The following is a 13,839-nucleotide window of genomic DNA, read 5'->3' as shown; positions in this document are numbered from 1 at the left end:
TCATTTTTTAAACAATGTTTGAAACGATTACATAAACTCTGCTCGACAAATAGTTTTCCTAAAATATTTTCTTTCTTTCTTTTTTCAAAACACGTTTTATATACAGACTTTCAATTACAACACATTTTTATAACAAAAGCAGAACTGAAAGTATAGTCATTATAATCGTAACATATATTTTCAACTCGCAGCAACAACGGAAGACCTACTCGGGGCTTTGCCACGAGCTCTGCTCTAGTTAATGATATAATTTGTTAATTAATACAAAATTTGAAGTGGCTAATCCAAATTTTTGGAATTTCTGATTCCTTTTATAGAAAGTCCTGGCCATACCAGTTTAACACCAACTTAATATTTCTCAAGTTTTAGCAGATATTGAACAGGTTATGGTTATGGGCTTTATTTGACAACCTGACAGATCAAAACTGTGTCAATTATAAAAGTAATTGCCCTTTGAATAAGATTTTACTCTGCAATCAAATAAAGATCTATCAATTTATGGCTACTTAAACAACAAATGTACATGGTGTCTGATCTTAATAAGATGGCTTAATTGTTTAATGTGCATGTATTGAGCCAAATTGTGGCATGTACCGGGTAGCTCTCTTATATATACTTCTTCTGGACAGTACATCTTCTATGCATATCTTTTCAATCTTGTCACATGCAGTGACACATTCAGCTAACTGAATACAGGTGTGTTACTAAATCCCCAATTCTGTTCTCAGTGTCCATCAACGCCTTCCGATGGCTGGTCTGTCGTCTGCTGGTTGACAGTTCCCAGAGATTCCAGTCCCAGATGAAGAAAGGAAGTGATGGATTCACGGCCCGGAACAACAGCCAGGCTTACTACTGTCGATCCCTGGCTCTGGCTTATATTGAGGTACTCGCGTAACAGTTTAATCTAATAGTGTTGGATCCTGGCTTATATTGAGGTACTCTCCAAACAGTTATAATCTACTTGTGTCGAACCCTGGCCCTGGCTTATATCCAGGTACTCACTTAACAGTTATAATCTACTAATGACAGTCTCTGGCCCTGGCTCATACCGAGACACTCACTAAACAGCTATAATCTACTAGTGTCGGTCCCAGGCCCTGGCTCATATCGAGACACTCACTAAATAGTTATAATGTTCTAGTATCAGTCCCTGGCCCTGGCTTATAACAAGGTACTCACTTAATAGTTATAATCTACTTGTGTCTGTCCCTGGCCCTCGCTCATACCGAGGTACTCACCAATCAGATAGCATCTGCTGTATTAGAAGGCAAGGCAATAATAAAATCAAATCATCAAGTCAAATATTATTTTAGCTTGAACTTTGTACAAATCATGTTTTTATAACAGAGTGGTCTGTTTCAATTTTATATGTTTATCTCACTATAATTCATGGATCAATGTCTAAGAGTTAGTTCAAGAGATATCTCTTAGACTCTGATCCTTTACCTGCTACAAACATTGATTTGATCACAACATCCAAATTGAAACAAATTTTGTTAAAAAAAAGGGAACACATTACATAATGATTTGAAAATAATATGTCCATTTACATAATACAATGTATAAGATTTACTTCTTTGTTACCTACATTAAAAGTATGCAATGAATTTAAGGAAAATATTAAAAATCATTGGAAAGTTTGGAGATATAATACAGATTTGTTACCACACTGATACTTTATAACATGTTACAGTATTTTACATTTTAAAGATCAAATGCAGTAATTAAATTAGAATGGGGTAAATATTGCTTTATCTTTTTCAAATTTAGATGCTTTATAAAATCTGATTTGCAACATAAAATATTGTGTATCCGAAGACAAGTAAGTTAATTTTATTTCTAGTTGACTGTTCTTGAACGGTTTGTGACCTTGTTGCGGGAGGGGAAGGATGGAGAAGATGTTCCAGCTGACCTAGTTCCTGTGCTGGCCCGCATCGCTGCATTGTTTGGACTCTGGAGACTGGAAAAGCACCTCACCACATTATACCAAGGTAGACAACTTACTCCCATTTTACAATAATTACATTTGCAAATATATTTCCTTATATGAGTCTAAAACAATAAGAAAAGCAAAAGCATTCACTTCAGTTCTGTTAAACTTTTTAATGATTTCACAATGATTGTTACACATTCTTATCATTTGTTGGTTGAATTTGTGTAAACATAAAAACACAGTTCTGTAAACCATTCTGATCAAGTTGCCTTTCTCACATTTAAATACAAGTAACAAACAGCAATGTAAAAGAGTTCACCAGGATATGAACTTAGTTAGTACGTGATCAAATCTTCTGAGAAGCCCTTTGGACCTCACAGGCTTTGATCATGTGATCAACCAAGTTCATATCCTGGTGAGTTTAACATGCTAATTATTTGTTTATTACTGGTATACTGACAGTGACTTTGATGTTATGTAATTCTCTCTTGAGACCATTTTTGAGTCATTTATTTGACACTCTAATAAAGAGCTATTAGGTGGTAAACACTCTAGTACAAATGTAGACTGTGTACTCTATTAGTGTACAGACAATTGGATTGGTACATTAATATCCTAGCACAGTACAGAAACTTGAAGATGCTGCAATATTCCAACAGAGTTTATATGACAGTTGTAATGATGTTTTAGTAAAGTAACATACTGTAAAAACTGCTGTCATGGCAATGTGCCATGCAGGGACAAGCAATTTTGATTTGAAATTCAAGGTATCTGATAATCTTTAAACACTATTTGAAGAATAATGGAATGAAACTGAGTTTGCTGTTAGCATGGATTCTTTTTTGACATCATATTGATAGCATAGCCCTCTACAAGTATTAGGAGAGGTACATTGATATTATAGCTCTCTACAAGTATTTGGACAGTTACATTGATATTTTTACTCTCTACAAGTATTTGGACAGGTACATTGATATTATAGCTCTCTACAAGTATTAGGACAGTTACATTGATATATAGCCCTTAACAAGTATTTGGATGGGTACATTGATATAATAACTCCCCACAAGTATTAGGACAGTTACATTAATATTATAACTGTCTACACGTATTTGGGCAGTTACATTAATATAATATTTGGTACATTGATAATAGTGTTTGGATGGGTACATTGATATAGTATTTGGATGGGTACATTGATATAGTGTTTGGACGGGTACATTGATATAGTATTTGGACAGTTACATTGATATAGTATTTGGATGGGTACATTGATATAGTATTTGGATGGGTACATTGATATAGTGTTTGGACGGGTACATTGATATAGTATTTGGATGGGTACATTGATATAGTATTTGGATGGGTACATTGACATAGTATTTGGATGGGTACATTGATATATTGATATAGTATTTGGATGGGTACATTGATATAGTATTTGGATGGGTACATTGACATAGTATTTGGACGGGTACATTGACATAGTATTTGGATGGGTACATTGATATAGTATTTGGACAGTTACATTGATATAGTATTTGGATGGGTACATTGATATAGTATTTGGATGGGTACATTGATATAGTATTTGGATGGGTACATTGACATAGTATTTGGATGGGTACATTGACATAGTATTTGGTTGGGTACATTGACATAGTATTTGGATGGGTACATTGATATAGTATTTGGATGGGTACATTGATATAGTATTTGGACAGTTACATTGATATAGTATTTGGATGGGTACATTGATATAGTATTTGGATGGGTACATTGACATAGTATTTGGATGGGTACATTGACATAGTATTTGGATGGGTACATTGATATAGTATTTGGATGGGTACATTGATATAGTATTTGGACAGTTACATTGATATAGTATTTGGATGGGTACATTGATATAGTATTTGGATGGGTACATTGACATAGTATTTGGACGGGTATATGATATAGTATTTGGACAGGTACATTGATATAATAGCTCTCTACGATTACATGGACAGGTACATTGATATTATAAGATTCTACTAGTATTGGATAAGTATATTGATATCATAGGCCACTACAAGTAATTGGACTGGTACCGGTACATAAGTATTATAACTATGGTAGCTACAAGTATTATAAATTACTTTTTATGTGGATATTTAATTCTAAACTGCTGTTTTGTATTGCAAAAATATAAAATGTCAAGCACCCCACTTTTGTTATAACTTTGATATGTAATTCCAACTGTCAGAAAATAAAAGCAATATTCTAAAATCTGCTAGAATTGCTTCTTGCGATTTGACACAGATATTTATTCCTAGCATTTAATTAGGAATCTTCTGTAATTGAACAAGAAGATAGATACTAAGTATACTAAATGGAAATGGTAACTTTACTTTAATACATGTAACTAGATTACAAGTACACTGTATAGCTTTTTAAAAAAAAATTCCCCTGACCTTTATTATGTAAAACTTTTGTGAATTTGTAATTCTTTGCTCTGACCTTTTTTATGTAAAACTTTTGTGATTTTGTAATGTTATACTCGGATGTCTCTCCTTGTCAATCTTGCCTTTATACATAATCTTACCGATGGTGCTCCACCCTGCCAGCTGTGTACAACAGGAAACTCTGTTAGCATATGTTATTGTTATCTTGGTCTATTTTTGTCATTGGATTTTTAGAAAATTGAATTGTTGTTTCCTTTTTAACTCATATTTACAAAAATCCTGTTTTATTAGGAAATAATATTATCATGAATAAGGAAGATTGTTGTAATATACAGGTTATTTACAGCTTTCTACAATTTCACATTGTAACGGTTGAAATTGTTTCAGCTGATTTATATTGCAGCACTCAACTCTCTAAAGAAAGCTCTTGCTCCTCAAATAAGAAAAATTGTATTACTTAGTTCTTTCAATTTCAAAAAATATTCATAACTTTTTGTAAGAAATTATGACTAAATCACACACACCTCTTTAGGAAGGAGATGGGACATTCTGAATGAATGAGAGGCCAAATTCTTTGTTAACCTGGGATTTTTTTTTTCAGGTGGATACATATCAGGGAATGAGCCTCCTAAATTGATCCAGGAAGCCATACTACACCTATGTTATGAACTGAAGGATGATGCTGTGGCATTGGTGGATGCCATTGCTCCTACAGACTTTATTCTAAATTCTCCTATAGGAAAGTCAGATGGACAGGTACTCATAGTAATGATATATACATGTACCTAACATTTCCTCTCAACATATCACACTGAGTTTGAGAAGAGGACATAACATGCAATAAATTATTTACCAGGATGATTATTTTCTGACAAAGTTTAAAAATCTTTGAAAATACACATTGGTCATGTTTCCTTGTGACTCTTTGAACAAGGCACTGAGTTTCATTTTTCAAGACCAATTATTAATTTCTTGCTTTAATTTTGCCTGTAACACTACATTTAATTAGAAAGTATGGGAAGTTATACTCTTTGAACATAATGAACATCAATAGCCGTACTTATACAGTCGCCCACATGATTTATTTATATTAATTTTATAAGAATGTTTTCAATATTTCAATTAATAATCTTTTTTTCTGTTTTCAGATTTACAAGAATTTATACAGTGCAATGATTCAAGGACCCAATGCTCTAGAGAGACCGTCATATTGGAAGGAGTTTGTCAATAAACCGGTCATTGGGAGCAAATCTAAATTATGAAACATTCCAAACCTTCAGAACTCTGACCTCCAAATCATGAACTGTAACATGGAATGTATATAATTTATTCATAATTATATGTAAAATATCACTGACATCAATTAATGAAATGATTCTGGCTGAAGTGTGTTAAAAACATGTACACAGAATTAGAAAAAAAGCTAATGATTGATAAAGTGTGAATATAAATGACATATGAACAGTTTTTGCATTAGCCTTTAATGCATTAATTGATATGAACATTTTATCAATTATTCTATATTGTTCCAGGATTAATTTTACATTTGGTTTAGAGATCAGTATGTCACATGCTTGAATAAATGATGATATATGAGCAATTTGTTAAAGGTAAATTAAAAATTATTTATATATTTTTCATAAGTTGTGTTATTTCTGTATTTCAAAAAAAGAGTAATGGGGAGTGGTATCTGGACTCGAAAACCAGTATATTGTAGCCAACTTAAATAAATAACATAACATAATTAAAAAAATCAACATAGCATGCACGGGATACCGGGGGGGGGGGGGGCTGAAAGTATTTATATCTTTCGCCTTGTAAATCTGTTTCTCCTTGTTTGGCTTACAGTTTTGTGTTCAAAGACACACTGTTAATGCTCTCTACGAGCATTGCAGTTGCCTCGTCCAGCATTTTCTCTGCTTCATTTGTCGAAACTTTATCTGTGGTGGTATCCTTATCTACCGGTACTTTGACCTCAAGAATATGATATACTTCTGTACTGTTGTTACAAGGACTGTTTTCCCCACCAATATTAGATTTATTGCCATCTGTGCTTTTCTTGCTCTGAGATTTTTTGTGCGTTGCTTTGGTTTCCGTCATTTTCATTGAAGTCTTTTCCAATTTTTCCTGCTTTACTTTGCAATTGGTTAATTTTGTGGTTTGTTTGTTTTTACAACTATCATTAGCAAAACCTGTGCCATATTGAACGGGGCTTTCCTTGCTGAAACGTACGGATTTTTTTATATCAACAGACTGTTGTTCATTCTTTTCATCTATATCTTGATATTCACTCTCTGTGTGTAAGTACTTTATTTCCGTCGCATTAACCGTTGCTTTGGCATTCGCGTTTTTTGTTGATTTTTGGTCTGTTGATGTCTGTATAGGTTTTGCTGCGCCTTTGACCATAGTCTGCTTGGTTTTAATGGTATTATTGTCGTCTGTTGTTATAATATTTTTGCCCATAGCTTTGACGCTGACATTCTTTGCCAATTCTGTTTTCCCGGTATTCTTTTCTTTCTCATGTCGAGGCTGTACTGTGACGACGTCATATTCATCTTCCACCAGACGCTGTTTGCTGTAAACCTCTTCTTCCGGTACAGAGTCCATCATTTGCTTCTTCATCGTCTCCATGTGGTCATAATCAGCACTAGGTGGAGCGGCCGCCGACCAGCCGTTGTACGGCCAGGCTAGGTCATAGTCCCCACTGTTAGCTTTAGCACTTCGCAAAACCCCTCTGTCGTATTCTTGCAGGCCATACTCTTCGTCACGTAGAGTTGTGTCTGAGTTTTTAGCCATATCTGCCACCTTGTCGTATGTAGTGCTTTGGGACGCAAGGTCCCGGTTGATATAGATACGTTCAATGGCTTCTGAGGCAGGTCTGCCTCGAGTTTCTAAACGACTTATTTCTATTGTCCGTAATTTTCTTTTTATTTGATAGTTAGTGCAGCTGTAAAAATACAACATCTTTACTTGATATCACAGAAACAACAAAATAGAAAAGTAAATGTTAAATTTATACGTACCAACAAATACAGGATACGTCTAGAATGACTGTTAAAATCACCACTGTTACCACTGCCAGGTAATGATAGCCTCCAAAGGCTGACAGCAAGTCACAACTATCTGCAGTAATGAAAACTAAAAACATACGTAACAGATTATATTTGAATTATAGGGAAAATGTTTCAATATCGCAAACATTAGTGTTACATTAAACGACTTATCAAAATTTTCCTTGAATGAAGAACCAGATAAATAAATTATCTGATTTTGCATGCAGTTTAATTACTAGTTTCAATAAAAAATTGTATATATTAAAAAAAAATAAGCTCACAAGAACCGTAGGCTAAAGTAAGCTTTTCTGTTTAACTTTTGTCCATTGTCTGTCTTGTTGTCGAAGTTGTCATAAACATTTCACTTTTTTATCTTCTCGAGAACCCCATGGTCAATTTTTACCAAACTTGACACTAAGTGTCTTTTGGAAAAAGGGTTTTTATGTTTCTTTGATTGAAGGGCCACCCCTGCTTTCAAAGGTGATAACTGAAAATTATTATTATACCGAGAAGATGCTTACGTACTGTAGAATCAAATTTGTTCCTTTTATTTTTCACGGTTAAAATTTTGAAAATACTTTTCGTCATTTTATTACATATATGTAAATATGTGAAGATGAAAAATACAAAACAGGGACAAAGCAAACACGGACCTCTACTTAATCTAATTAAAATGAAATCCTTCAAGCTCTCGTATTTGATAAGTCGCCTCCCAGCGACATATCAAATACGAGAGCGAGAAGGATCTCATTTTAATTAGATTGTACTAAAATTAAAGGTATAGGGTCAGGTGCCATGGAGGTGTGAGCATCCTCTCTGACCGGTCACACCCGCCGTGTGCTCTGTCTAGAAATCGGGAAAACGGAATAAGTTAGTATGAAAATTGTCAGTCAGCATTCGAACTTAGCGGAAGATTGTATTTGCTGACAAGGTCGTTGTATAGACCATAGAACTAACGAAATGATGACTTACATCAGGACTAAAGAAATAATTTTAAACTCAATCGTTTCACTATTTTATTTCATGCTCAAAAATATTTATTTCCGAACCAAAAAATCAACAAAAAGTCCACACTCGTTGAAAGGTCCTAACTCATTTATTATTTCATAAATTTAGCCCAGATGCCTTAGATATTTGAATAAAACCAAATATGCCAAAGCAAAGCAATGTATTTTAGACATGAATTTTTAATATGTGTATGTTCGATAGAATCTAATCCACAAAACATATTAGGTGAATATAATACAAAATATGGTTTATGTTAATTATTAATTGTTATCAAATCACAAGGATATTGTATTATACTTGCCAGAACTTTCATTACGTAATGTTTCTACCAAAAACAAAAACGAAAAACAATAAAAACTTAAACAAACGAAAAACAGAGAACTTAAAGCATAACACAAAAGAAATGACTTTTTAACATCAATTCTCTGTAAAGACCAAAAATACGTGGCCACGCACTATCATTGAATTGAAATTTATCGCTCTGACTTAAATGAGTGTTCCATTTGAAGGGTATCTGTAGGTATAATTTTGACAGTTCATACTCAGTTTCCATAGCAATGACATTGAAATATTTTGCTGATGGCCAAAATGACATATAAAGTACCATCATATGAATAACTGGTATGCTCCCTTAATGCATGAAGGTTTGACCATGACATTAATTTAATTTTATAGGCAAGTATTCAATGTACATGTACGCATAAATTGATTTCAGTGAAATGTACATAAAACAATACCATCGGTTTGTGTTTCATAGATTTAGCTCGTAAAATAGAGAAAACCACGCACATTAAAAAATTTCAATTTAATCTTAAACAACGAATATATGAATTAATTGTAAATCATATCCACAAAACACATAAGTTGATACACAATATTGTTTATGCTATTAATTGTTCATATGATTCATTAATTACCATCGTGTGCTTCTTGTGCAATTATACTTGTTTTATTTAACATGCCCAATTGTTATATAGGTTTGTTAGACGTATAACGTGTATATACTATATATTTCACATGTGAATCTTAAGTAAATCTTGTTTACCTTTACTTTCCGAATGATTATCCTTTTTGTCCGTAACATTAATAGCGAAGCTTAGAGTGATCTTCATATCTGAAGTCTGGCCTATTAAAATAAAAAGATCTTGGTGGCGAAAATTTATCATTCAATTTATAACTTCATAGGAACATTAACCAATAACAACCTTCACCTTTGTCTTTGCACCTGGTGTCCAGTAAGATGTCACATGGCTCATATTTTGTAGTCAAATTTCTTCTTAACATGCACTTTGTTGGTGGTAAGAAGACTGCAATAAAAACACCCTTTGGTTTATTTATATATGTTATCATAATGCACAATTACTATTCACAAGTATTAATTTTTTCAAATTTCTGCACAAGTATGATTTGCTTACGTTCAATGGATTTATTTACAAAATTTTCTGCTATGCACTTTCCTCCATTGGTAAAATTTAACACTGAAATTTGACTCCTGTTTCTCAATAGCGGTTGAATCATCTCTTAAAGAAAAAAAAAAGACATAGACCTTACTGGTGTTGATCTGTTCTCATAATATAATTTAAAATCGCAAATCCCTTTAACAGTTACATCACTAAAGTTTGGTAAATGCTTACCTGAACAATTTTTATCACCTTGTATGTCTTCTATCTGCAGTGTTACTTTGCCTGGTAAACGAAAGCAAAAAGGACTGATGAGTATTATGTTTTGGTACAAGGTGAAATAACAACTCAGATTGCTTTGTTACGTTAAGCTCGCCATGTCTTAGTTAAACAAAGAGACTCGTGACAAATAAGAAACACTGTTTCATCTTTTTTGGGAGTTGATTTTAATCAACTCTCCTATGCAGTCACTCAGACAAACCGAAAGTGAAACAGTGTTTGGACCTCAACACAAATCATCACCGCTGACAAGACTTAGTTCTTGAAAATAATTGATGAATTCGATGTAATGTATGCTAAAGCATTGTTTTTCAAGGAAACCTATTTATAAATACCTTGAAAATAGTCAGATTTTAGATGGTAGAACAATTTAGATATTTTTTGTAGTCGTATGTATTCCTACGCCAGAGTTCAATATAGTCTCGTTCAACTCGACGCTCGGCGGTCTCCGTAAATCCTTGTCGGATTTACGGTGTCAGCCGAGCGTTTGGTTGAACGAGACTATAGTTCAATATTGCTTGGATCCATATAATTTTCGAGAAATATTTCTATCACTGATACATAGTTTGATTGAATTAATTTTATCTTTAAATATTATTTAACATGATTCATATGGGAGTTTCTCGACATTGTTGTCGAAAAAATGTAAGAGTAAAAAAAGTCATTCAAATTAGAAACTACATGTACTTGTCATGAAAAATAACATATCATTGATTTTAAAATATTTAAACATCGACAAAATCAACTCCCTTCAGTTCTTCAGTACTTTGATTTAATAACTAGCTGATAACTTTAAGAAGAATTTCAAACTCTGTACTTCAGTCACAGGTACTTGTATTTGCGATTAGATTTATCCCATGGTATAATAACAAGCATATAATACACTACAGGATGAACATTTATTACAGAAACTAGTGCATGTGATCTCACTTGTATCAATAGTTACATTGAAATTTAGAAATGTTCAAGTTTATTTCTGTTAACTATTCTGAGCATTCATAATGCAAAAAACAAAACAAAACATAAAAAAACCTGAACATTTTGAGATTTATTCGTGCTTCCCTTTAATTCTCTCAACGCCAATGTATTCTTTAATTCATTTATATCTAAGTGAACACTTAAACAAATAAATGTTACAACAAAAAAGCATTGAAAAAAAATGTTTATGATATAAAAAGGTTAAGAATATTTGTTTTTACCCCAACTCATGACATATATCGCTTTTCCAATCCAAGTCTCTATCGAATCTGGATCGTCCTCAGAATAAGGTATTTTATTGAGTGATGCACAAACATTCATAGATTTGGCCCAGTTGAGGTCAATACAGTGAATCAATCCATAACAGAGCTCTTGTTAAAATATGAAAAAATAAAAGATGACTGATTAGTTACAAATGCTTAGTAATTAAAGTCTACTCCTTGTTTGTTTTTTTTAGTTTATTCAGCAAAAAAGTTAAAGAGGTAATGTCACGGTTTTGGTCAAAATTTTTTTTTTCGATTTTATGTTTAGAATGCTTCAGTAAGGCATATTTAATAGTCAAGAGAGACACAAGCTTAAAATTCTTTACAATGTAAAGAAAGCTTTAGCCATGTTTTTTTTTTTACATTTTAAATATTGAAGCGATCTAAAATGAATGTGGTGAACGTCAGGAATTAATTATTTATTCTCGAAAAAAACTAAATAGAAGACAGAAAAATCAGCATGAAAAAGATTGTTTAAACAACTGATATATTGAACATATGTAAACAAAACAGGACACGAGTCTTGTTTACATGATAAAGAATTGTGAGCCCTGTATCTTGCTTGTAACTTTATGCCTGACACTCAAATATCGGTTGATCAGTAGAAATGCAATTTCTAAATCATAAGGTAAATAATAATAATTGAAAAATAGAATTTGACTAAAATCGTTACCATGTCCCTTTAACACGATTGCATAATTAGATTATATTGAACATAATCAATCATATTTGATATTCGTTTTACATCTGTAAATAACTAATTAATTGTATTTATAATATTAATACTGAAAAAAGAAATTATCTCATATTGTAAATTTAATTTTTACTGTGTTGGTGTGAATACGAATTTCATTACTAGTACATTGTAAAATCAATACAAATAAAAACACAAAGGTTGTCCACCACCTTATATTGAATTAAAAATCAAACAAAATATATATTGTAAATTTGTATACCCCCGGAATTCTATCACCGTCATGCAGATAATATATACAAATAAAATTAATTGATTGTATTAAGTATGTCTGGAAAAAATTACTTACCAAGTGTGAGAAACAATGACAAGCTTTTATTTATCATGACTAAACTCGGAGATTAAAGATAAAACACTTCAACATCTCTGAGGAAATTGATGTAAAATAGGAATCGCAATGGATATTTTGCTGAATATTAACGTTTAAAATTTCCTGGTCGAACCGGTAAAATTTTTTGACAATGCGCGTATTTGCAGTTCTACATGCGATGTCAAATCAATGCACGGGAAAATTTTACTGTAAAGAGTGTGTCCCTACCTTAAGTTCATAGTTATCTGTCTATAAATTTTGTCAACATGCAGGATACGAGATAGATAATTATGTCAACATGCAGGATAAAACTGTCAACATGCAAAATGATAACGTTGATATGCAACAGAAATGTAATCAGATGATTCGTAAACAGTAATGTAAAATATCAATTATCGACCAAAGAATGATGAGAGAAGGGGCCTTCGGTAAATTAGCAAGAAATTAGATTTCGGAATTTCTTTTTTTATTTTTCGTGTACTTAGTCTTTGATATATGTGCTCTTATAGAATCCCCCCCCCCCCCGCCGTAAAAAAACCCACAATCACATAGATCAAAATCATTTATCATGGTAGGGGTACATTTAATTTTTGCAGACGTTTAACTCCGTCCCACATTTGAAAACTTTTAAAATACACGTCCAGCACATTTAGATACAATTTCTCTCCATTTGCTGGTCAATTTGTTTTGTCAAAATCTACCATATTTATATCGAAAGAAGAGAAATTGTTGTTGATTAAGTTGTTTGTTAAGAGAATTATGTTTTGTTCGGGCAAATTGGATTAGTTCGGTCAAAGAAGGAGATGCAGTTTCTTTCAATATCTGCCCTGAAATTCAAAAGTTGTTTAAATCTCACAAAATACACATACATAATCTTGGATATTTGTATGCATGAGGTTCCAAGTTATGCTTTTTTATCTTGTTTAAAAAAATAGTAATGACTTCAACAATTTGGCATTTCTAAGATTTGGTAAAAAATGGTGAAAATTGGCACATTTTCTCGTAGTTTTTTGAAGGGGAAAATGTGTCCGCAGCCGACGCCCACAACGAAATTAATATACGATGGTTGTTTAAAAAGTTCGCGGACAAAGTGAATTGCAGCAAAATTATTGTTTTCTTTGTAGGATGGCGTACGTTTTATTAAATAACTGTCAATTGAAAATAAGTATGCAAAAAATCATATAAATTGGATTTTTTTGTTGTTGAAAAGATACAGCAGTTATTACTTTGCATGAATAAGATTTACGGAGCACCATTTCATATTTCCACGACGTCAGGTGACGTCAAACAATTGAAAGTGAAACCTGTTACTCTTTTTCAAGGTAAATACATTTCAGTTCCACACACTTTTTCAGTCATTTAACTCATTTTTAAAATGCACGTTTATATTATTATTTTTTGTGTAACGTATTTT

The 13,839-nt window shown here is 32.5% G+C and overlaps 2 protein-coding genes across 5 annotated transcripts in view; one reads left to right on the top strand and one right to left on the bottom strand.

The window, feature by feature from the left end:
* LOC105346656 (peroxisomal acyl-coenzyme A oxidase 3) overlaps nt 1-6,028 on the top strand; it is a 29,168-nt gene extending 23,140 nt beyond the window's left edge. Inside the window, exons 10-13 of the mRNA XM_066080441.1 lie at nt 729-883; nt 1,844-1,991; nt 4,982-5,136; nt 5,529-6,028. Coding sequence (XP_065936513.1) covers nt 729-883; nt 1,844-1,991; nt 4,982-5,136; nt 5,529-5,642 — 572 coding nt within the window. The 3' untranslated portion in view covers nt 5,643-6,028. The remainder of the gene's footprint in view (nt 1-728; nt 884-1,843; nt 1,992-4,981; nt 5,137-5,528) is intronic.
* A 97-nt stretch (nt 6,029-6,125) lies between these two features.
* On the bottom strand, nt 6,126-12,509 carry LOC105348547 (uncharacterized). Of its 4 annotated transcripts, none has more exons than XM_066080442.1 (8): nt 12,405-12,509; nt 11,320-11,469; nt 10,076-10,126; nt 9,857-9,961; nt 9,647-9,748; nt 9,487-9,567; nt 7,404-7,518; nt 6,126-7,327 (listed from the first exon to the last, which is right to left on the bottom strand). In XM_066080442.1, the coding sequence occupies exons 1-8, from the start codon at nt 12,439-12,441 to the stop codon at nt 6,223-6,225; spliced, it is 1,746 nt and encodes a 581-aa protein (XP_065936514.1). In that variant the 5' UTR covers nt 12,442-12,509; the 3' UTR covers nt 6,126-6,222. The 4 variants fall into 4 exon arrangements, with proteins under 4 accessions (XP_065936514.1, XP_065936516.1, XP_065936515.1 ...); XM_066080444.1 differs by having other exon boundaries at nt 7,404-7,503; XM_066080443.1 differs by having other exon boundaries at nt 9,653-9,748; nt 12,405-12,508.
* Nucleotides 12,510-13,839: the final 1,330 nt, after the last annotated feature.

This window comes from Magallana gigas, chromosome 3, assembly GCF_963853765.1.
Source record: "Magallana gigas chromosome 3, xbMagGiga1.1, whole genome shotgun sequence".
In the NCBI taxonomy this organism is placed as follows: Eukaryota; Metazoa; Mollusca; class Bivalvia; order Ostreida; family Ostreidae; genus Magallana; species Magallana gigas.
Note: the sequence above shows the minus strand (reverse complement) of the source record. Positions and strands in the feature narration are given on the sequence as shown.